The sequence below is a fragment of the Eucyclogobius newberryi genome, unplaced genomic scaffold (assembly GCF_026437365.1).
Source record: "Eucyclogobius newberryi isolate DKJ021-1_F unplaced genomic scaffold, fEucNew1.0.hap1 SCAF_16, whole genome shotgun sequence".
NCBI lineage: Eukaryota > Metazoa > Chordata > Actinopteri > Gobiiformes > Gobiidae > Eucyclogobius > Eucyclogobius newberryi.
This window is the reverse complement of record NW_027315790.1, coordinates 30,795,275-30,820,079: the sequence shown is the minus strand read 5'-3', so window position 1 is coordinate 30,820,079 and position 24,805 is coordinate 30,795,275. Positions and strand designations below refer to the sequence as shown.

General features: G+C 45.6%; 1 protein-coding gene across 1 annotated transcript in view; it reads right to left on the bottom strand.

Moving 5' to 3' along the window:
• Positions 1-24,805, bottom strand: part of grin2da (glutamate receptor, ionotropic, N-methyl D-aspartate 2D, a) — a 389,894-nt gene that overhangs the window by 62,192 nt on the left and 302,897 nt on the right. Inside the window, exons 10-12 of the mRNA XM_072448252.1 lie at positions 21,596-21,749; positions 4,833-4,958; positions 3,049-3,161 (exon numbers count right to left, since the gene is read on the bottom strand). Of these exons, the coding sequence (XP_072304353.1) occupies positions 3,049-3,161; positions 4,833-4,958; positions 21,596-21,749 (393 nt within the window). The remainder of the gene's footprint in view (positions 1-3,048; positions 3,162-4,832; positions 4,959-21,595; positions 21,750-24,805) is intronic.

Below are 24,805 nucleotides of genomic sequence, written 5' to 3'. Positions count from 1 at the left end.
CTAGGGTGTCCTGGTGCCATGTGCACTGATGAACACCCTTGTGCTTGAACATGGTGTTCGTTATGGACAATCCGTGGCTAGCACAGAAGTCCAATAACTGAACACCGCTCGGGTTCAGATCGGGGAAGCCGTTCTTCCCGATCACCCCTCTCCAGGTGTCACTGTCATTGCCCACGTGGGCGTTGAAGTCCCCCAGTAGAACAACGGAGTCCCCGGTCGGTGCACTGTCCAGTACCCCTCCCAAGGACTCCAAGAAGGCCGGGTACTCTGCACTGCTGTTCGGCCCGTAGGCCGCCACAACAGTGAGAGACCTGTCCCCCACCCGAAGGCGGAGGGACGCGACCCTCTCGTTCACCGGGGTAAACTCCAACACGTGGCGGCTGAGCTGAGGGGCTATCAGCAAGCCCACACCAGCCCGCCGCCTCTCCCCGCGGGCAACACCAGAGAAGTGGAGCGTCCAGCCCCTCTCGAGGAGATGGGTTCCAGAGCCCAAACTGTGCGTGGAGGTGAGGCCGACTATATCTAGTCGGTATCGCTCAACCTCCCGCACAAGCTCAGGCTCTTTCCCCCCCAGCGAGGTGACATTCCATGTCCCCAGAGTTAGTCTCTGTGTCTGGAGATCTGGTCGCCGAGGCCCCTGCCGTCGACTGCCGCCCAGATTTCTCTGCACCGGCCCCTTATGGATCCTCCTGCGGGTGGTGGGCCCTTTGGGAGGGCGGCCCCACGTCGCTCTTTCGGGCTGTGCCCGGCCGGGCCCCGTGGGGTAAGACCCGGCCACCAGGCGCTCGCCATGGAGCACCCATCCCAGGCCTGGCTCCAGGATGGGGCCTCGGTGACGCCGATCCGGGCGACGTAAACGGCCTTGTTCGTGTCGTCGTCATAAGAGGCTTCTGAACCGATCTTTGTCTGACCCGTCACCTAGGACCTGTTTGCCTTGGGAGACCCTACCAGGGGCATGAAGCCCCGGACAACATAGCCCAGCAAACACTGGGAAAAAACTCATGTAATGTCAGTTTTTTTATATTTGACAAATACAAATATATGAGAGCCACTTCATTTTGTTGAATCACGGTTTATAATGTCAAAAAAGTAGTTTATTCTTCTCTACCTCTCCCTGCTTCTGTCTTTCCTCCTCTCTACCTCTCCCTGCTTCTGTCTTTCCTCCTCTCTACCTCTCCCTGCTTCTGTCTTTCCTCCTCTCTACCTCTCCCTGCTTCTGTCTTTCCTCCTCTCTACCTCTCCCTGCTTCTGTCTTTCCTCCTCTCTAGCTCTCCCTGCTTCTGTCTTTCCTCCTCTCTACCTCTCCCTGCTTCTGTCTTTCCTCCTCTCTAGCTCTCCCTGCTTCTGTCTTTCCTCCTCTCTACCTCTCCCTGCTTCTGTCTTTCCTCCTCTCTACCTCTCCCTGCTTCTGTCTTTCCTCCTCTCTACCTCTTCCTGCTTCTGTCTTTCCTCCTCTCTACCCCTCTCCTCCTTTACACTTCTTTCTTTCTAACCCAGATTTGTAAAGCCCATTGAGCACTTAATGACCTCTTAAAATGATTGGCTTTGTTAGAGGAAGCGCTCAGAACAGAAAAACATGCACACTTCCTCTTTACCTTCTCACCTCCTGTAGTTTCGAGTGCAAAGCTGGAATAAACGCTTGACCGTTTCCCCGCAGAGGGCAGTGGGCACTAAAAGACCTCCGCTGTGTGAAACGTGCACGCTCGTTCACCGCAGACGCACAAACTGCAAAACGCCGGCGTTTTCGCCGCAGGACGCGAGCAGTGACGATGCGGGGAATTGGTAGATGTGCAAATAACACGGATTGGAGTGTGTTAGCTAAAAGGGCGAGTTGTACAGAGAAACCCTGTGGATAAAACGTGAGCGGGATAATAACGGTTGTTCAGAGCCATAACTGCCATTTCAAACGGTTAATCTGCCCTTTTTATAGAAATAGCAAAATGGTTCTATAATCTAGTGTTCCAAACTGAAAAAACTCTATGGTCCAGATCATGGTCCAGGTCATGGTCCAGATCATCGTCCAGATTATGGTCCAGATCATGGCCCAGATCATGGTCAAGATCATTGTCCAGATCATGGTCCAGATCATGGTGCAGATCATAGTCCAGATCATGGTCCAGATCATGGCCCAGATCATGGTCCAGATCATGGTCAAGATCATGGTCCAGGTCATGGCCCAGATCATGGTCCAGATCATGGCCCAGATCATGGTCCAGATTATGGCCCAGATCATAGTCCAGATCATGGTCCAGATCATAGTCCAGATCATAGTCCAGATCATGGTCCAGATCATGGCCCAGATCATGGCCCAGATCATGGTCCAGATCATGGCCCAGATCATGGTCCAGATCATGGCCCAGATCATGGTCCAGATCATGGCCCAGATCATAGTACAGATCATGGTCCAGATCATGGCCCAGATCATGGCCCAGATCATAGTCCAGATCATGGTCCAGATCATGGCCCAGATCATAGTCCAGATCATGGCCCATATCATGGTCCAGATCATGGCCCAGATCATGGTCCAGATCATGGCCCAGATCATGGTCCAGATCATGGTCCAGATCATAGTACAGATCATGGTCCAGATCATGGCCCAGATCATGGTCCAGATCGTGGTCCAGATCATGGCCCAGATCATGGCCCAGGTCAAAGCACTGACAGACACTATGACCTCTTGTACGCGCACTACAAATTAAGCCTAATTATGAGATCGAGAAACCTCTAACTACCACTTTTACTCTCACAGCCAGCCCAGTACTACTTCTGACAACTACTACTGGAGCTTCTGCGAATACACATACTACTGCACATCATTTGCAGAGGTGAAAGCTGAACGTACACGTGCTTGCATCAGCAGGTTCTTATCACCTTGATAGTTCCTCTCACGGCGTCTCAGAGAGGAAACTGTAGAGTCCCGAGACCAACGTTTACAGTGCTCCTACTACTACTCCTACTACTACAACTACCACAGTACTACAAACACAACTGCAGCTACTACTTTCCAACTGTTACCACCTGTGCGCTACTACACGTTTCAACACTTACCATGATTTTGCTGGTGGTTCCTCGGGGATTCTCCACAGGCACAGAGTTGTTGAAGACCAGAGCCCACAGCAGCCACACGGACTTCCCAATCGTGAACTTTGACCCCCCAGACTCTGCACAGAGAAGAACACTTCGGATAAGATCAGATCATTCTTCTTCTCATTTATGCATCGTATACAAACATATTATTAGATATTCTGGATATTCTGGAGTTAGAAAGACGGTTCGGCTCCTTGAAAGTCGTAACGTGTTCCAAGAAACTCTTCTCGGTGAATGATTGTGGGCTAGAAAAGTCTTGGAAAAAGGGAAGAAAGAGTTAAGAAGGTCAAGGAAGTCTCTATGTTGCCTTTTACGTGTGTCGGACGCCATCCATCCATTTTCTACCGCTTGTTCCCTTTCGGGGTCGTGTGTCGGACGCGTTTAGGTTAATACGAAATTTAAAATGCGTGTATAATATTCGACAGACTGGTTAAGGTCGGTTTCGGGAACACGGTTATTGTAATTGTTCAGGTCAGGAAACGGGGAATACATTTGGGAGCATCCTTGGTTTGGTTGTCATGGTTACGGTGAGGATTGGATGACAGATTAAGTCAGTTGACGTTAGTGATGTCGCGATTTCAAATGTAAGAGCAACAATTATTCGCGATTATTAGCGTCACAACCAAAACAGCAATAAAATGTGTTTTCTTACTTTGTGAATGATCAATTTGACATAAACAGCAAGATAAAAAAAAAAAAAAAATGTTTAGGTTTTTAGCTTTTTTGAGGAAAAAGTGAGCAGAAACTTGCTTTTGCTTCTAAAATTGAGAATTTCTTTTAAATTCAAATAAAAAAAATACCTATATTTGGTCAAAAATTATCGCTTCTCAATAAATTGAATGAAAAAACTTCTTTTTTCAAAAAAGTCACGATTGTAATTTTTTTTTGCCTTTTCGATTACCGAGTATCGATTAACCTGATAGTCTTGACATCCCTGGTTGACACGTTGACAGTAAAAAGATTCTAAATGAACATCTCGGGTCAGTTTTATCGCCAGAGACTTTCGGAATCGTTGCCGTCAACGATTTTAAACACCACCTTCATTTAAAGCTACTACGTAACTTTTCTGGTGGAGGATCCATCACGTCTTGCAATTTGAGGTCTTTTCAGCCCAAAATTAATCTGTTGTAGAGTTTGTAGCCAGCAATGCCTTCAGAGCCTTCACCAGAAAAGTTCCAGAGTGCATCTTTACACGTTGAGAAGCTGGTTACGCGACTATGGGCTTAAATATGTCCACATTTCGTCATCTCGTTCTCGTGGATCCCATTACACGTCTCATCTTGCACTTCAGATGACTGTTATATCATTTGTTTCATAATAAATAAAATTCCCCATCATCATTATCCCAGATGATTATGATTCTCTGCGGGCTGATGGTTACCGTGGAGACATGACTGCCTTCACGCTGCCACTGTTTCCTCAATTAAGCCTTGGATGAAGTCGTCGTGACGGTGGAACGCGGGACGAGACGGTGATGTGTTTTGTGTCGATGTGCGTGTGAAATCAGCCTCCCTCCGGCTGCTCGCGGCGAAAGCGACGGCGGCGTTGGCGCGGCAACGTGAGCGCGGGGGGGCGGGGCTGATTGGCGTCCACGGAGCGAGTCCACGATGTTTCCCGCACTTCGAGACCGTTTCGTTTTCGACTCAGAGTAACTTTCAATCACGACTTTTTCGTTAAAACTTCATCAAGATCATCTTCTCTGAGCCTCAAAAAGAGTAGTAGTAGTAGTAGTAGTAGTCTCTTACTCTTGGCGCTCTGCAGGCTGCGGTTGTACCCGACGGGGCTGAAGAACTCGAAGATGAAGACGGTCACCGCGACGACAGACAGACACATGACAAACATCATGACCCACACGGCCGGGCTGTAGGGCTCTGAAACGAGAGACGAGAGGAACGTCAGGCACGAACAGGACAAATGCAGAGAGGACACGAGGAGAAGACGACCTGCGGTACACGACCCGGGCGTTCTCACACTTACGGACGCAGTAAAAAGTACAAATACACAGTACCACAGTACCTGCGGAAACAAAGTGATCAAATACATTACAAACTGTACACGACAATTGTTTTGGTCGATGTTCCTCCTGTTTGACAATGTTGGTGACGTTCGTAATTGTACTTCCTGGTTGGACACGAGCTGCAAACTGTTCCGGGCGTTGCCGTGGGCGTCGGCCATCTGTTGGAACTCCTCCCTCCGGTTGTATTACTTCACACAGGGCGGAGTTACACAATACCCATGATTTGACCAATAACAGTACCTGATAACACCTTTATTTTGTCAAACGAGTGTTCAAATTGTCAAAACATGTTCCGGGCGTTGCCGTGGGCGTCGGCCATCTGTTGGAACTCCTCCCTCCGGTTGTATTACTTCACACAGGGCGGAGTTACACAATACCCATGATTTGACCAATAACAGTACCTGATAACACCTTTATTTTGTCAAACGAGTGTTCAAATTGTCAAAACATTCGTCGCTTATTGATGACATCACAGGGGGATTCTGTTTTAGAACTTCCTGTAAATTTCAGCTCGTATTTTTAAATGTTTCTTCACTTATTATGCAAGAGTGTAAAACTATGATCAATAAATACCACAGAGTATAACCTCCAGAACAAAGTAATAATACGGAGGAAAAAAAAAACATGTCATGTGCACTTTAAGTTAAACAGTTGAATTTAACTTTATTTTTATCCGTACATTTAATATACAAATAAAGCAAACATCAGTTTAAAATAATAGATTTCTTAAAGTGCCCCCTACAGGTCGATTCATTGAACAAAAACGCAGTTAAGACAAATATATTTGAAATATTATCCCATTTTTTAGGTTTATAATTTCACTTCCTGTTTGTAACTGATGACATCACAGTAGGAAAAACTCCTCTGATGTATTTTTTTTTTTTTTTTTTGACAAATACAAATATGAGAGCGACTTTATTTTGTTGAGTTCAGAGAGTCAAAAAAGTCGTTTATTTGTGTAAATTCTGCATAAACTTTGACTGGAATGAGTGTCCCTGGTGTGATGTCACTTCCTGTCATTTCCTACAGCTTTTTCAACATTTTCTCCACAAATACCTGCTCGATTGGTGTAAAACTATCATTTATATGTACAACAGGTACAAATACACCAAATAAAGTCAACATTAGGACATCGTCAAAACCTGTCATGGGCCCTTTAAGTCTGAAACATTTAGGCAAGATTTATGTACAGTTTTGAAACATAAAGACATTTTGAACTAATTTAAACTTTAAACATGCTGTATCATCTTTCAGTCCCATTTAATCCCAGCTCCAGTTCACGTCATGACAGATACAGAACAAGTATTACGAGTATATAATGAGTATTGCATATTTACACAAAGAAACGGAGACTTATACGCGCAGAATGTATTGAGAATACTTTTATGTAGAAAACACGAAACACAATAAACAGACTTATATTGTGTTTTGATCAGACAAGTTTGTAATAATGCTGATATTAAAATAAACGTGTCACCTCCGGTCCAGACCCAGGTCTAAACTGGGTCTGGACCAGGTCTAAACTGGGTCTGGACCAGGTCTAAACTGGGTCTGGACCAGGTCTAAACTGGGTCTAAATCAAAAGCCGGAGAACAGGCTCGTCAGTTAAAATTAACTAATCAAATTACTTCAAACTTTTCGTCAAACTTTGCCGATGGGAAAAAACAAGCGTGTAAATGAAACGCTCTCAGTGTCGGGAGTCGGAGCGATGACACGGCGTTCAGGGCGTTGCAGCGGGGCGTTCAGGGCGTCGCAGCGGGGCGTTCAGAGTCGCAGCGGGACGTTCAGAGTCGCATCGGGGGATTCAGGGCGTCGCAGCGGGACGTTCAGGGCGTCGCATCGGGGCGTCGCAGCGGGACGTTCAGGGCGTCACAGCGGCGGGTTCAGGGCGTCGCAGCGGGGCGTTCAGGGCGTCGCAGCGGGGCGTTCAGAGTCGCAGCGGGACGTTCAGAGTCGCATCGGGGGATTCAGGGCGTCGCAGCGGGACGTTCAGGGCGTCGCATCGGGGCGTTCAGGGCGTCGCAGCGGGACGTTCAGGGCGTCACAGCGGCGGGTTCAGGGCGTCGCAGCGGGGCGTTCAGGGCGTCACAGCGGGGCGTTCAGGGCGTCGCAGCGGGCGTTCAGGGCGTCGCAGCGGGACGTTCAGGGCATCGCAGCGGGGCGTTCAGGGCGTCGCAGCGGGGCGTTCAGGGCGTCGCAGCGGGGCGTTCAGGGCGTCGCAGCGGGGCGTTCAGGGCGTACAGGGCGTCGCAGCTGGGCGTTCAGTGCGTCGCAGCGGGGCGTTCAGGGCGTCGCAGCGGGACGTTCAGGGCATCGCAGCGGGGCGTTCAGGGCGTCGCAGCGGGGCGTTCAGGGCGTACAGGGCGTCGCAGCGGGGCGTTCAGGGCGTCGCAGCGGGACGTTCAGGGCATCGCAGCGGGGCGTTCAGGGCGTCGCAGCGGGGCGTTCAGGGCGTACAGGGCGTCGCAGCGGGGCGTTCAGTGCGTCGCAGCGGGGCGTTCAGGGCGTACAGGGCGTCGCAGCGGGGCGTTCAGGGCGTCGCAGCGGGGCGTTCAGGGCGTACAGGGCGTCGCAGCGGGGCGTTCAGGGCGTCGCAGCGGGGCGTTCAGGGCGTCGCAGCGGGCGTTCAGGGCGTCGCAGCGGGACGTTCAGGGCATCGCAGCGGGGCGTTCAGGGCGTCGCAGCGGGGCGTTCAGGGCGTCGCAGCGGGGCGTTCAGGGCGTCGCAGCGGGGCGTTCAGGGCGTACAGGGCGTCGCAGCGGGGCGTTCAGTGCGTCGCAGCGGGGCGTTCAGGGCGTCGCAGCGGGACGTTCAGGGCATCGCAGCGGGGCGTTCAGGGCGTCGCAGCGGGGCGTTCAGGGCGTACAGGGCGTCGCAGCGGGGCGTTCAGGGCGTCGCAGCGGGACGTTCAGGGCATCGCAGCGGGGCGTTCAGGGCGTCGCAGCGGGGCGTTCAGGGCGTACAGGGCGTCGCAGCGGGGCGTTCAGGGCGTCGCAGCGGGGCGTTCAGGGCGTACAGGGCGTCGCAGCGGGGCGTTCAGGGCGTCGCAGCGGGGCGTCCCATCGAGAGCTGCTCTGATTAAAACCAATCACGGCCAATCACAGAAAGCACGCGAAATGGAAGAAAAAAGAAAATAGTTCTTTTGCACGTTCTCCCCTCGTCCGTGCTCCACTGTTTTTACACCAGATTTGGATCTGATCACACACAACAAGAGCTAAACTAAAGGTCCTGTGTCCACATTAGAGGCCGTTATACTAGAGGACTAAACCAGGACTAAACCAGGACTAAACCATGAATAAACCAGGTCTAAACCAGGTCTAAACCAGGACAAAACTAGAACTAAACCAGGTCTAAACCAGGACAAAACCAGAACTAAACCAGGACTAAACCAGGTCTAAACAGGACTAAACCAGGTCTAAACAGGACTAAACCAGGTCTAAACCAGGTCTAAACAGGACTAAACAGGTCTAAACCAGGACTAAACCAGGTCTAAATCAGCTGCACTGTGTTAGATTACATGACGTTCTGGAATAAGGTGCCTAGGGCTGGACGATGTGGTAAGACAATGAATAACCTTGTTTAAAAGGAATTCCTCACATCGATCTATTTCCATTTTCAATAAAAAGTATCTCCTCTTATATCATGTCATTTTACTGCCACTTCGTTTAAGAATGTTCTGGATGTTTCTGCTTCTCTTAAAGGCACACGACGTCTTCTGCACCGTCAGCTCTTCACATGAGACACATTATTCACAGAGAAACAGCTCGTTTTATTTTCCTCCTGTTGTTTTTAAACTCTGTTTTCAGGCGCCACATTAATCGTTTTATGCAAATGATTCAATTGTGACTTTATTATGATCTGTCAAAATGATTAAAACATGAAACAAATGTCCTCATATGTAAAAAGATAATTCTGTGTTTTTTTACACTCGTCAGGCCCGAGTCAGACCAAATATCACAGAGAGTAAACCAGGTCTAAACCAGGTCCAAACCAGGTCTAAACCAGGTCCAAACCAGGTCTAAACCAGGTCTAAACCAGGTCTAAACCAGGTCCAAACCAGGTCTAAACCAGGTCTAAACCAGGTCTAAACCAGGTCTAAACCAGGTCTAAACCAGGTCCAAACCAGGTCTAAACCAGGTCCAAACCAGGTCTAAACCAGGTCTAAACCAGATCCAAACCAGGTCTAACCCAGGTCCAAACCAGGTCTAACCCAGGTCCAAACCAGGTCTAAACCAGGTCTAAACCAGGTCCAAACCAGGTCTAAACCAGGTCTAAACCAGATCCAAACCAGGTCTAAACCAGGTCTAAACCAGGTCTAAACCAGGTCTAAACCAGGTCCAAACCAGGTCTAAACCAGGTCTAAACCAGGTCCAAACCAGGTCTAAACCATGTCCAAACCAGGTCTAAACCAGGTCTAAACCAGATCCAAACCAGGTCTAAACCAGGTCCAAACCAGGTCTAACCCAGGTCCAAACCAGGTCTAAACCAGGTCTAAACCAGGTCCAAACCAGGTCCAAACCAGATCCAAACCAGGTCTAAACCAGGTCTAAACCAGGTCCAAACCAGGTCCAAACCAGGTTTAAACCAGGTCCAAACCAGGTCTAAACCAGGTCTAAACCAGGTCTAAACCAGGTCCAAACCAGGTCCAAACCAGGTTTAAACCAGGTCCAAACCAGGTCTAAACCAGGTCCAAACCAGGTCCAAACCAGGTTTAAACCAGGTCCAAACCAGGTCCAAACCAGGACTAAACCAGGTCCATACCAGGTCTAAACCAGGTCTAAACCAGGTACAAACCAGGACTAAACCAGGTCCATACCAGGTCTAAACCAGGTCCAAACCAGGACTAAACCAAGTCCAAACCAGGTCTAAATCAGGACTAAACCAGGACTAAACCAGGTCCATACCAGGTCTAAACCAGGTCCGAACCAGGACTAAACCAAGTCCAAACCAGGTCTAAATCAAGACTAAAACAGGACTAAACTAGGTCCATACCAGGTCTAAACCAGGTCCAAACCAGGTACAAACCAGGACTAAACCAGGTCCAAACCAGGTCCAAACCAGGTCTAAATCAGCAGCACTGTGTTAGATTACATGGCGTTCTGGAATAAGGTGCCTAGGGCTGGACGATGTGGTAAAACAATGAATAACTGTCCTCACATCGATCTATTTCCATTTTCAATAAAAATGCATCCCCTCTTTTCAAAGACAACATAAATATAACTTTCAGAGACGACTTGAAGAACATAAACAAGACTGTTAATCATTTACAGCTCCCACGTTTGTAAAAGAGTCAATGTTGTGTTTTCCCCAAAGAGTATCTTGTAAAAGCAGCACTTTTACTGCGCCGCGACGTCTGCTTCAAATAATGAAGTATTTTATGTTCAGTCATCGTGGAAACAGAAGCTGAAGGCAGCGCTCTGATTGGCTGTGATTGAGGAAGTCCCTAGAGTTTCACTTCGCCGTCTGAAAAAGCCGTTCTGAAGCTTGAAAGTGAATGCATGGATATGAACCATGAGCCGAAGGGCTTGTGAGCGCTCAGAAACACTTTGTCACATTAAATATCTCTTTACGCTTTTACTTTGTGTGAATTTAGGTTCAGCTTTAACACGAGAAATTTGAAATTGAATCCTCCAAAGACCAAACTCTGCTCCAAACCACATTCTGCGCCCAGGCATCATGGACCACATGACCAGGTCTGAACTGGGTCCAAACTGGGTCCAAACTGGGTCCAAACTGGGTCCGGACCAGGGCTAAACCAGGTCTAAACTGGGTCTGGACCAGGGCTAAACCAGGTCTAAACTGGGTCTGGACCAGGGCTAAACCAGGTCTAAACTGGGTCTGGGCCAGGGCTAAACCAGGTCTAAACCAGGTATAAACTGGGTCTGGACCAGGGCTAAACCAGGTCCAAACTGGGTCTGGACCAGGTCTAAACCAGATCTAAACTGGGTCTGGACCAGGTCTAAACCAGGTCTAAACTGGGTCTGGACCAGGGCTAAACCAGGTCTAAACTGGGTCTGGACCAGGTCTAAACCAGGTCTAAACCAGGTATAAACTGGGTCTAAACTGGGTCTGGACCAGGTCTAAAAAACAGGTCTAAACTGGGTCTGTACCAGGTCTAAATCAGGACTAAACCAGGTCCAAACCAGGTCTAGATCAGGACAAAACCAGGTCTAAACCAGGACGATTGTTTTTTGGCTCGTAGGCTTTACTAGACAGAAACGGACAGTGTGAAACGGGGCTGAGAGAGGGGAGGACATGCAGTACATTGTCGACACTGGAGCATGTGCTGCGCCTTAACCACTCCACCACCGGACAGCACCTCGCACCAACAACAGTCACATCTTGAGGCTTGAATAATGTTCTCGTGTCCACTTCTTCCCCTGTATCTTCTTATACAACGTCCACTGAGCCTCCTCCCGATGCTCTCGTGGCATACAAATATACACATAATATATACGTTCTCTTTCCTGTACCACTCCTCATTATAATTCATGTTTCTATCTGGCCGTTCCCCAGACGTCACCAATGCGTCCATGTCTGTCCACAGGCAGCTCACAGTGTCAGCAGGAGGCGCAAACAGGCAGAATATGCATGAGCGCTCTGATCTGGGAGCGAGGATTGTATATGCAGAGCTCGGTATGGAGCCGGGAGCAGAGGAAGGGCGCAGGAGGAGCAGAGGAAGAGCAGAGGAGGAGCAGAGGAGGAGCTGAGGAAGAGAAGAGGAGCAGAGGAGCAGAGGAAGAGATGAGGAGGAGCAGAGGAGGAGCAGAGGAGATGAGGAGGAGCAGAGGAGATGAGGAGGAGCAGAGGAAGAGATGAGGAGGAGCAGAGGAGATGAGGAGGAGCAGAGGAGTGTTGATTAGTATTGATTAGTATTAGTGTATTGTACTGTGTGTTATTTTGACAGGAATGACCTGAAAATCTGATGTAATTTGCAAACTCAAAACCAGGAGGGAAACGAAACCAAAAAGGTCTTAGTCTTCGGTTAAAACAATCAGCAAAACTTCTTCTTCTTCTTCTTCTTCTTCTTCTTCTTCTTCTTCTTCTTCTTCTTCTTCTTCTTCTTCTTCTTCTTCTTCTTCTTCTTCTTCTTCTTCTTCTTCTTCTTCTTCTTCTTCTTCTTCTTCTTCTTCTTCTTCTTCTTCTTCTTCTTCTTCTTCTTCTTCTTCTTCTTCTTCTTCTTCTTCTTCTTCTTCTTCTTCTTCTTCTTCTTCTTCTTCTTCTTCTTCTTCTTCTTCTTCTTCTTCTTCTTCTTCTTCTTCTTCTTCTTCTTCTTCTTCTTCTTCCTCTTCTTCTTCCTCTTCTTCTTCTTCTTCTTCTTCTTCTTCTTCTTCTTCTTCTCCGGCGAGCGTCTGCGCCCTCACAAAAACCCTGCAGGTGTTCAGTCCTGATTACAGTGATTTACTTAAATTGATGAAAAACTAACAAAGATTCAGTCTTTGAAATGGCTCTTTTTAAAGGTCCTGAAGATTCTAATCCTGTTAGCGAGTCATAATTCCCATTGACAGTGCAACAGCTCGTGGAGTACGTACTTATTTACTCGAGTACAGCGGGTTTACCCTCCGTCATGACCCAGATGCAGGCGCTTCGTACAAACGGTTTTCAAAGGCCTTTCCAGCTTTGGATATTTGCAAAAGGTTGAATATTGTTGAAACTACATTTACTAGTTTCTGCCCCTTTTACAACAACTAACGTGCAACTACAACAACAAACGATGATCATTTTGTGTTTAATCCTCATTTATGTAGCAAAGCGATTCATATCCTCACAGCCGAGTAAACTGCTGGACACATTACGCATTCTCTGCTTTTCGAAAATGCCTTCGGTCAAAATGGGATCAAACAATGTCAAAATTCGAAAAATACTCGGGTACTTAAGCGTCGGGGCGCCCTCTGCTGTCAGCGATGGGAACGGATAACGCGGGCAACGCCAATGCTACGCTAACAGAGCCGTACGCGCTTGTTTAACACCACGATTCAAACGCAGAATGAGCGCGGCGACGGTTTTAGGAACTTCCCGATCTCACCTGCGACGCCGCGATCCGGGAAAATTCAAACGGATTGATTTCTGAGGCTCGGGAAAAAAAGACGGGAGTGACGAAACAAGCGCGAGCTAAGCAGCGCCCTCTCCTTTTGACGAGGCGGCGACAATACCGTCACTTTAGCGCCGCTAGCTCGTAAAGTCATCTAAATTCCCTGAAGGCGAAACCGTTGGGTTAATTGGGTTTCCAACAACATCCACACTGCGCTTGATTCATCTCCCGGCAACATTATCTATTCTTTCCGCTCCGACCAAAGCGGCGACCCGGGAACGTGACCCTACCACGGCGTCGGCCATGTTGCTAAGGTCCAGCGGTTCATCTCGCTCGGGTTTCCGCGGCACAAAAGCCCCCGCCAAAATGTCACCGGCCGCGTTCGCATTCACAGGCGATAATGCGGCGATGCGGTGCGGCTAAACGGGGTCATTAGCGTTAGATTTAATTAACTTTTCCCATATAGAACGCCTTCCTTCCGCCGCCGCCTGATTCGCGTCGCTAGCGTGCGGCGTACATTATGCAAATATCGGCCTCATGCATTATGGATGTGAAGTCGAGCCTGCGGGAACTGTCCACGGAAGATAATGTGGTAAAGTCCAAGCCGTTTGGGAATGCTACTACCGTGTGCGTACTTTAAATACAGTGTTATTTTTAATTGTCGAGTTCGACCGTAAATATGGCATTCGAGCGGCGCGCGTGAAATGAAGTGGGTTTTCCCGACGGACGCGTCTTCTAGGAGCGTTAAAAGTGTTGACATTTAGTGTTGATTCACGCTGTACATTTGCAAAGAGCCGTAAACTTTCACTGTAAATTCTGCAAAATGAGATGAAGTGACAGGGGACTATTATTACTGCACCGGCTAGTACTTCGACACTCGCTATATGCAGTACTGACAATGCTACTGAGGTAACTGCTACTGCTTTATGACCAATTTGGCATCAATGACCGTGTTTATTTCTATTTTGTAGGTAAGATCATTAGTTTTGCGCTTGAAATACTTGAGTACTGCCACTACATTACAATCACTTTTACTTGTACTAGATCCAAATACATGCATGGCTATTTGTCAGAGCTGCCACATATTTTTTTACAGCCCTAGAACTTAAAAAATACGGTTTGTGAGGTTGTGGTTATGATGGTGGGCGTGCTCTGAACTGGCAGAAGGTCACATATTATTTTTCTGTGCATAAAAATACCCAAAATTATCTCGTAAAAGCAGAAAGTACTATCTCAAAGCCTGAGGGCCGACCAGAATTAGTCTGAGGGACGCTTTTAGTCCCCAGGCCATAGTTTACACATGATTTTCTGATTTGCTGTGAGCCCGTTCCCCAGTTTTAAGGAAGTATTCCAGGTTTTATTCATACGCTCCAGTTTTAATTAATGTTTTTGGCCCGACTCCCGAGTTTTCTATTAAACATCCGCCGGTCTGTGCGCTCCGTCCTGCCAGGGGGGGATTCTGGCGCCCAATGCGCCCGGGGCAGTTTAAATTGGACGCACCGAGGGAGACGTGATAACAGCGACCTCGGAAAAATATGAGACACGTTTTACAAATCTGTCCGCACACTTATACTTCACCCCAGTCACAAAATATATCACATGATCGTCTGAAAATCTGATTTAGTCATTGCTTTGCTCCTTTTCCTCTAATTATGACTTTGTTGAAGTGGTAAATATTAAGTAGTGCTGAGTTCTAAAACTGAATCATCTGTGATGTCATCAATGTGCGACGTGCCGTTGAACAGAGCGATTTACACACACAATTGTATGACAGTTCAAACGTTCACGCAACAAACAAAAGATTATCAAGTCATATTTTATTGTGAAATCACCTCTCTGCGAATACAACCAAAACTACTTTCTGTCAGTTCATGCTCCCTCGTCTGGATTTGTGTTGGAGCTCCATCTACTGGCGGCTGAGGGAACACCAAGGTGAAATGAATAAAACCTAGCTTTCCCCCAAGCTAATGCTAGCACGCAGTTGTAATTAACACATAAAGAATGGCAGAAATCAGAGTTGGGGGTAATGTGTTAGCTGGTAACATGCTAGAGTACTCACGTTTTTTTTTTTTTTTTCTAGCGTAACGAGATACGTAACGCGTTAGCTTTGTGCACCCATGTAATCTAGTACTCCTCTAGTTACTTTTTCAGATGAGTATCGCGTCAGTTTTGGAGCAGGTCTCATCTCCTCACCGCTAACCCAGAGCCAGGTTTGTTTCCCCCGCCGCAGAGTAGAGCGAGCGCCGCGGCAACAAACACTCGCCGTGCTGTGCGGATGCGCCACTCGTGACTCTTGTGGCGCAAAAGAGAAATACACTTTCAGACGCTTTGAAAAACTCCTTCTCCTTCGTTATAACCACAGTTTTGTAGCTGAGGAGTAAACGTAGGGCAACAGCAAAGTGTTTGATTGAAGTAAACTACAGGCCTGAAACAAGCGCGCTCTGTTGTTGTGCGTCGCTGCTCTTGCTAATCCACTAATTTAGTTTTACTGATGTTTTTCGTTGCTTGAGAACAGGTGCTTATTGTACGGCATTGTATTTTATTAATCTGTCGACATAAAAGATGAATAAAACGCATTTACTTTGCTTGTTTATTTGATATTTGAATGTTACTGTGTTCAGCAGCGCAAAGAGACATTTGACATTGATATTGCAAGAGTACTCTAACTAACGCGTTACTTTACTGCTTTATTCTAAAAGTACTGCGTTAGAGTACTCTTGCGTCACCAATTCAGTTAGTTTTCCAGGGCATTAACTAGGTAACGTAAACGCTTTCAAAATGAACGCCACCCAAGTCTGACAATGATTTATGGACTTAAAACAGCACAAGAAACCTCCAGATGTCTACATATGACTGAGGCTCAGGGGTATTACTGAGCAGGATTCATCAAACCGGTGAGAATAAAAGGAAACACAAGTGCAGGCGTGTTTTAGAGGAGGGAACACTGTTAGAACACGGTTAAACGCTAACAATTTAGGATTATTGCTAAGACATCGTGACACGCTTCTTCCCACAAGCTATCACAAAACTTAACAATGCACGTTGCACTTGGATCCAGCACTTTAACTTTAATGTTTCTAGCAAATCTGGATCTTTTTAGTGACCAAACGTTTCTCCGTGTTCTTTCAGCTTATCGCCATCGTTTGTTCACGTGGTTGTTCTCACGTTTCACTGCGCGCTCTACGAGGGGTTCGAACTGCAAATGAACTCAGCTTCGGCGGCCTTTCTCTCGCGTTGCATCATCCGGGAGAAGCGGCCGTAGTTTGATTGACAGGTACGATTCAGACACCGCGCCCTCTTTCGTCACCTCGCAAATTGAATCCTTTACGTCGAGCTTTCTAAAAACCTTCCCCAAACACATGTCCAAGCTCTCGTCCGCAGTTTTGACCACATATTCAGTCAGAAACATCACCTTCCATGAGTCTGTTCTCTTCTGGCGTTAACAACCGACATTCAAACGGCCCCGGAAGGCTCTTTACTCGTTCCCGTGCCTCCATCTCGCCCGGGTGTGATTGTTTCTCTGCACTTTGACCCCTCTAATGTGCCTCTAACTGCCGCCGGCTCGGGTCTTGGTTTCCGACGGTTCTCTGCACATAAAACCAGGCGGACGCTCTCGTTGGCGAAGGCGTTTGGGATCTTTAACTCCGCCGCTCTTCAGACAGATTTGCGTTAGTCCCTTTTAAAGCCACACCGACAAACGGAGGGATGAGAGGGATTTCCCCCCAGAGCCGGGCCAATGAAGAGGGCTCAGACGGACCAGAATTTACCGTTCATTCCACCGGAGGATTCGCCGAAGATGACGAGTCGTTTACGGAATTGCAGCACGCTTTACTCTACAGTTTAAGTCAAATCGTAAAGACATTGTACGTGCAGTAAACAAGGGCCGATACTTGTCTGCCGAGCGCCCGCTGAACAGTTCTTGCCGTCTGAGATGTGAAATGACCCATCGCGAAGGAAATCTTCGGTCACGGCTCAAAAAACGCCCGTCACAGACAAAGACGGAACCCATTAAACAAAGGTTAAAGACGCGCCGCAGTTTATTTAACGCTCGTCTGGTGTTTTGTTTTCTCAGTCGCAGTGAGACCTCCCATCGCCGAGTCTATGATCAATCTCTGTCCAACGTGTGAGCGGCGGTGAACAAACAAGCGCTGCTCTGTGCGACGGCAGAAGAGATCGGATATTTCTACTTCTACTACTTCTACTTCTACTGCTACTACTACTACTACAACTACTACTACTGATACTACTACTACTACTACTACTACTACTACTACTACTACTACTACTACTACTACTACTGCTGATACTACTACTACTACTACTACTACTACTACTACTACTGATACTACTACTACTACTACTACTACTACTACTACTACTACTACTACTACTACTACTACTACTACTACTACTACTACTACTACTGATACTACTACTACTACTACTACTGATACTACTACTACTACTACTACTACTACTACTACTCGTGAACAAGATCCTCAGACGTTTAAATGGACAAAGAATTGTGTTCATCGCGGCTAAAATGACACGGTATTTTTTTTTATTTCTAACTTTAATTGGTGATTTTAATTTTCAGCATTTAAAAGCAGTCAATTAAAAGTGTTTTTTTAATTAATAATTTGGGATCGTTTTTCTTCTTTTTTTTTTGACATTTTTTGAATTTTTAAAAGTTTTTAAGCTTTTTACTGCGATTAATTAACTGAAAAGGCAGACTACAGGTCGGACGACTCATTGAACTAAAACACAGTTAAGATAAATATATTTTGAATGTTGCTAATAATTTAGGTTTATAATTTCACTTCCTGTTTGTAATCTATGACATCACACTAGGAAATTACCACAGCAAACACTGGGCTAATGTCACTTGTTTTTTATTTGACAAATACAAATATATGAGAGCGACTTTATTTTGTTGAATTAATGAGTCAAAAAAGTAGTTTCTTTGTGTAAATTTGACATAAACTTTGACTGGAATGAGTGTGATCCTGGTGTGATGTCACTTCCTGTCATTTTCTACAGCTTTTCCAACGTTTACTCCACAAATATCAACTCGATTGGTGCAAAACTATAATTTATAGGTTCAACAGGTCCAAACACACCAAATAAAGTCTAAATTAGAACATCGTAAAAACCTGTCATGGGCCCTTTAACCTCTGTGTGCTGGTGAAGGTCATGTTACTGTCACTCTCTGTACTTTGAGTAGATTCAAAGCATTCTGAAACGTGCTACGTACTGTACATCCAGCACATTCACGACCACGTTCGTTCCAACTCGATCCATTTGGGCTCGGACCGAGAATTCTTTAGGCTTTTGTGTTCCACAGCCCGCTCCATTTCATTTCAGCGTCTTTCCAACTCGCATACTGTGAATATCAAGTTCCTCGCAGAGCGTTTCCCCAATCAGAGGCTTCTATCGGCGGAGCGGGCCCGGCTTAAAGACCCGCTCTGTACTTTCGGAGAGCGGGAATAAAAGAACGGCAGCTCCAAGTCGGGGCTCGTGTGAACGTGACGATATTAAAAGTGAATCTGGGTCGATGCTGCTGCTGCTGCTGCTGCTGCTTCAAAAGCCCGGACCACTTTTTAAGACCGAGACAAAAGCGAGTCAGAAATACATGCTCTCTTCAAACTCCCGACGCCGCGGAGGTCAGAGGGCGGGACCGGCATCGCAGGCAATCCAAATATTAGCGTTTCAAATTCAAAAAACTGTCATTGTAAGCGGTGACAGCTATTATAATGAGTTTTTTCTTTATTTCTGTGTCTAATTTTGACATTAGAGAGAAGAGAAGGCGACGGCTTGAGCTGAAGTTGCTTTTTCTGTCATTTTGAAAAGCTTTACTAACGGCATAAAGATTAAGACTATTTGTCTCAATTTAAAGTATTTCTGACACGTTTGAATTCACTGCTTCTTTTTTCTCGATAAACAAAGAAGGGAAAACTGCAATTTACTCTTGGCATAACGCAGGATATCTTGAAACTAATCAGTAAAGCAATGGAATAAGTTAATTATCATGGTCATATTAGCAATTTTTAAGGCAAATTTTAACAGTAAAGTAAACGTTTCTGTAAGGACTCACCGGGGGCAAAAAGGCTTCACACTGGAGAAAATGAACAAAAAAAGCCACATTTTAAACTTCTTGGACCCCGATTCATGACACAACCACTTCCTTACTAAGAGACAGCGATGCCCAACAATATTTCCAAACAATAATGTCCAAAAATGTGGTTTAAAAATCACTGATCATAGACTAAACACCCAGTCTTCATATAGAGCTGGAGATAAAACATCAAACCCTGCAACCAATAAAAGCTTTCAGTCGTTCATTCGCTTAGTCTGTTAATAGTGTCTTCTTAACCAAACTTTAATTTATAAACAGAGGATTTTTCTACTCAACATCAGAGCCTTTTTTTCCCGTAACTTTTGCCGACGCCAGGCTCAACTTTGACCACCGTCCCAGTCAGAACACTTTAATTAATGAACACCAGGTTTATTATTTAACGTCTTCAAAACCCCGTTGGTTTAACAATAGACCAAACGTCATGACCTTTTCCCGTTTTTGAGTTTTCGGCCTTCAAAGACACGATATTTGCTTTTGAAAATGTGAATTGCCGTTGCGACAAAGCTCGTTGAGAGCATTGTGCGAAAAGCTCTCAGACATATGGTGGTTTGATTTTCACAGCTCAAACTTATTATTTTCAAAGAGTTTATACAAAGAGACAGTGCTCAGGAGTATTAAAGCTGAACATGAAAGGGCTCTGGAGTATTGTTAGTTATTCACGAGTCACAAAGGCATCACTGAACACGGGAGAAAAGGAGCTCGAAACCGTCCACTCGTTCCACACACTGTCCAAAGACCATGCGAAGGATGAAAAAAGCTCATTTTATCCAAGCAATGAATGAAAAACTAGAACGTGGAGATCCCGTTGAGTGATTATCGTAATTACAGTGGATCACGGTAACAATAATAATTTTGATTACACTTTAACAGCGTCTGCACTGGTCAGTAATTATTCTTGCACTCACCAGAGCTCTGAGTTTATGTTACTGCTCCAGCCTCAGCTGCTTTGGGCTGACTGACAGAACTGTGGCTGCCAAACGGTGCCAATGGCAGTAGGTTGGGTTCAGACTGAATAATTACATGGAAAGACAGACAATTATGAAGTAAATATCCAAACTGAAAATCTACAAATGTTGAACAGAATAATTGATTCAATAATGCAACCACATTTTAAAGCTTTTCTAATCCTTTTTTGTTGTTTTTGTGCTGGCAACAAAGACTTTGAACTTTGTGCCAGTTTTTGTTTCATTGGCTTGACCCAGTAATGACTGAATGTGATGTGACCCCAACCTGTTCATTTCATTTATTTAATTTTGTATTTATTTATATATATATATTTATTTATATATATATATATATATATATATTATATTTATATTTTTAATTATTGATTGTATTGGATGTATTGAATGTATTTTATTTCATTTTATTAATTTTAATTAATTGTTTATTTTATTTATTTTATTTATTTTATTTATTTTATTTATTTTATTTATTTTATTTATTTTATTTATTTTATTTATTTTATTTTATTTGGCAGGGACAATGCAGGCACTTTCCCTCATGCACTTTGATTCATGCACTTCACTGTCGCCTCAGCACTCCGGCATAGATTTACCGACAGAACTGGCTTTGATGTGCCAGGACGGGCGTGTGATGTCCCAGGACGGGCGTGTGATGTGCCAGGACGGGCGTGGCTGGCACAGTGATACTGATGAAATGCGGTGCAACACATTGTTTACTAAGAAAATAGTTTTATTGTCACCAGAGTTCCACATTATGACTGAATATCACGGTCTTGTTTAAACAACGAAGGTGGATTTTCCCCAAGCCTAATCTGCAAATATTCTACTTAAAGTGACGTATGACAGGTTTTATGATCTTCTCATTTTGACTTTATTTGGTATTGGAAATATAAATGATAGTTTTACACCGATCGAGCTGGTATTTGTGGAGAAAACCTTGAAAATGACAGGAAGTGACATCACACCAGGGACACATTCCAGTCAAAGTTTATGCAGAATTTACACAAAAGAAACAACTTTTTGACATTCCAAACATAATCCAACACGATAAAGATGCTCTCATATGTTTGTATTTGTCAAATTAAATAAATTGTGCCATATTTTGCTAATTTTCTACTGTGATATCATCAATTGCAAACAGGAAGTGATATCAACTTAACCGCATTTTAGTTCAATGAGTCGCCCGACCTGTAGGGGGCACATATTTCAATTCACTAATATTATATGAGTTTTGAAGCACATGTTGCGCTTTTCTCTTGTCTCTGATTGGACGACATGTTCACGGAATAAAATACACAAAAACAACGTAGACGATATCGACTTTCGAGTGCGTGAACATATTCATGGCGTGGACTCACCCAGAAAGGCGGAGGGGGAGACGGTGCCGTTGCTACGGGAAACCATGACGCTGATCCCAGTCTCCACGAAGGGCACGGAGAACTCCACGACCTCTGACCTCTCCTCGTTTATCGTCAGAGAACCAATGGCCATGTCCGCTCTGTTGGACACCACCTGGAGGGACAGATTCATATTTGACACGTTTGTTTGACGTTTTTCACTCATTACCATCTCCACGACAGTTAAAGTGGGCGTGCCCGGCATTTGCACACGTAGTTAACACAAAATGATAAAGTTTATAAACCCAGAGCAGGTGTATATTAATGTAAAAGCAGCCGTTAGGGTCTGTTCTGTGTACGCATTGGATCATAAAGACTTTATCGGCCGTGAACAAGGAAGTGACACTGCTGCAAACAATTTAAAATGAATTTACGGTTATTAGGACGTTAAAAAGGGAATTGGAAGTGGTCAAATGTTACAGTTATTCTTCCAATTTGCTGACTCTCCCTCAGCCACACATTAAACATCTCAAACGCCTTCATTTCTCTCTGGATCAGTCTTTGCGCCCTCTGCTGGTGTTGTTATCATGTAAAAACTGGAAATATATACTTAAAAAAAAAGTCTCTTATCTTATCTTATTATCATTTTCCTACGTCCCCTCCACACACACACATTTTCAGGGATAATTTTAATACTAAGTGCTAAAGTTTCAACTTGTTAATGACGTTAAATGCAGCAGATTTATTCAGTACTATAAAAGGAAAAGGAAAGTTTAAGGGAAATGTGTCCCAAAAAAATCGAGCAAAAATGTTGAAAAATATATATTGTCAAGCGCCATATTTTAGGTTGGATTATGTTCATACTTTATACTTATTTTATATATTTGAATAGGCAAAAGTCCTCGGAATATACACATAATAAACAGGAAGTTGAAACCCAACATGAGAAATGCAAGTGTCCAGTAGAAAACACAACAGAGCACACTTAACACACATCAAAGACGAGGTTCATTGTACAAGTCTTAAACTGTGTGTTGGCGTGTGCTCATGCCTCCCACAGTGTGACGGGTGTAAAGACCCAGAAGACCACCGGGGGCAGCGGAGGACACGCAGCGCTCTGAACAAACGCTCCAGCGGCACAGAAGGGTCAGAGCGGCTGGATCCTAGCCAAAGGTCATCGGTCTGAGCGCGCTGGACGACACCCAAAATCAGCACCAAACAAACAGGGTCCCCTGCTGGGACGGCAGGTCAGGTCAGAGCAGAAGGAGTCGCTCAGAGTCTGTGAAATGTGTCTCTGCAGTTTGTGAAATAAACATCCATCCGCCTTTTATTGTCCAGGGTTTTAGTGATGGTAAAACTAATGATTTCTATCCAGTCCAGTAATACTACGGCAATTACTGCAATATCAATCAGATACAGACATAAAAAAGATAAGATAAGATAAGATATTCCTTTATTGTCCCACATGGGGAAATTTCATTGGTGCAACGCAGGTAGATACAGAGGTAGATACAGAAGAACAGATCACTTATAGGAAGTCTGAAAAACAGACTTCCTATAAGCATTGAAACTCTTCTACTATAACAAGAATAAGCATTTGTTGGGGATTTATATATTTTATCTTACTAATGTATCATGTATTTAGCTTGAACATGTATTTTGCCACAGAACGTAGTAAAGCCTCAGAAGAGGAAGTGATTCTATTTCACCCTGGAGAGACAAAGAGACCACGAGAATGGACTGTTTAGCAAGCTTTATTCAAGAGTTATTTGGCGCTCAGACCCCGGCGGAAGACGTTGCAATCATGGGCACTCCATGATCTATTTGTATTAGATGTCTCCCCCCGGAGCCTGGAGACTGGTGGTGGTAGATGTGGAGAGAAGGTAGAGGATGAGGGGAATGCAGAGGAGGAGCTGGTGAGGTGGTGGGTCGCAGTACGGTTTGAGCGGTCGAGCCATCTGCCTGAGGGCTTAAATGCCACCGCCTGGTGCTGATTGGGAGCAGGGGAGGAGTCACTGGGAGCGTTGATTGGGGATGAGGAGCAGGTGCGAGGGCCATGATGCAGACGGCCCCTGACCTTTCACCCTACTTCTTTGGCCAGGAAAAACTGCATAACCTCTTTGGGATAAGCGCAGAAACCTGGGAGAGTCCATGGTGAAGGAGGGATCTGACTCTCACAGACGGACAGGCGGGCGCCCGCTTGAGTGCGATGATGGCGCTGGGGAGAGGGGTCCTTCCATGGAGGCCTTGACGTAGATGGGTGGAGTTAGGTCTTCCAGGCTGAATTTACGCAGGCTTCATTACTGTGTGAGTTATTTGCAGACTCAGCAGATTCTCGTCCAAGGAGCAAACGGGTGTCCTCCTCGGAAAGACCAGACTGCTGTGAAAGAACAGGGAAAACTGTGCAAACTGTGCGCATCAACATTTTAAAGTGCTAAATGTGTCAAAAGTGTTGGTCAGCTGCCCTGTACGTGATCTGTACCATGACCCTTTCCTTTTATGGGCGGCTTGACTGTTTGTAACGAGGTGAGTCCTTCAATAAAAAGCGGTGGGACAAGAAAGGCTTCCCTCCCGGTCGATCTCCTCCGTATTTCCACCGGAGTAAAAGATATGGATGGTCTAAAGCAGGGGTGTCCAAACTCTTTTCACCAAGGGCCGCATTTTGAAACTTAAACGGGGCAGAGGGCCACGAACAACTTGACAATGTCGAATTTGTTGAATGACAAAGTGAATCTTTCAACATTTTGCATTTCACGTAATTGTGATGAGCCTCCAAACCTTTAATTAGACCCAGAACATTAATATTAGGTTGGTATAACATCAATATGCCCGAATGTTCCCAATTTCACAGTAAAAAGTACTACTGTTTGTTGTTAGGGCCGACATAGCAGGAAGCTGGAGGGCCAACAAAATTTGGTCTGAGGGCCGCATTTGGCCCCCAGGCCCTAGTTTGGACATGCCCGGTCTAATGTCTCTAATCTCTTTTCATGTAGCGTTGTCTTCCTTCTCTCTCTGAGTAAAAGATTTAGGTCTATCAGCGTTGCAGAGTGAAAATGTGCTGAGTCATCACCTCTGAAGCAGACTCAAGCCTGAACGATCAAAGCGTCATAAAACAGGTTCAGACCTCATTTATTCTTAAATTGCATGAAATAAATCCACAAATCATTTTAAGGCGATCACTCATTTCGTAGGCTAAGAAAGACAAATGTTTTTAGTACAAAAAACACTTCA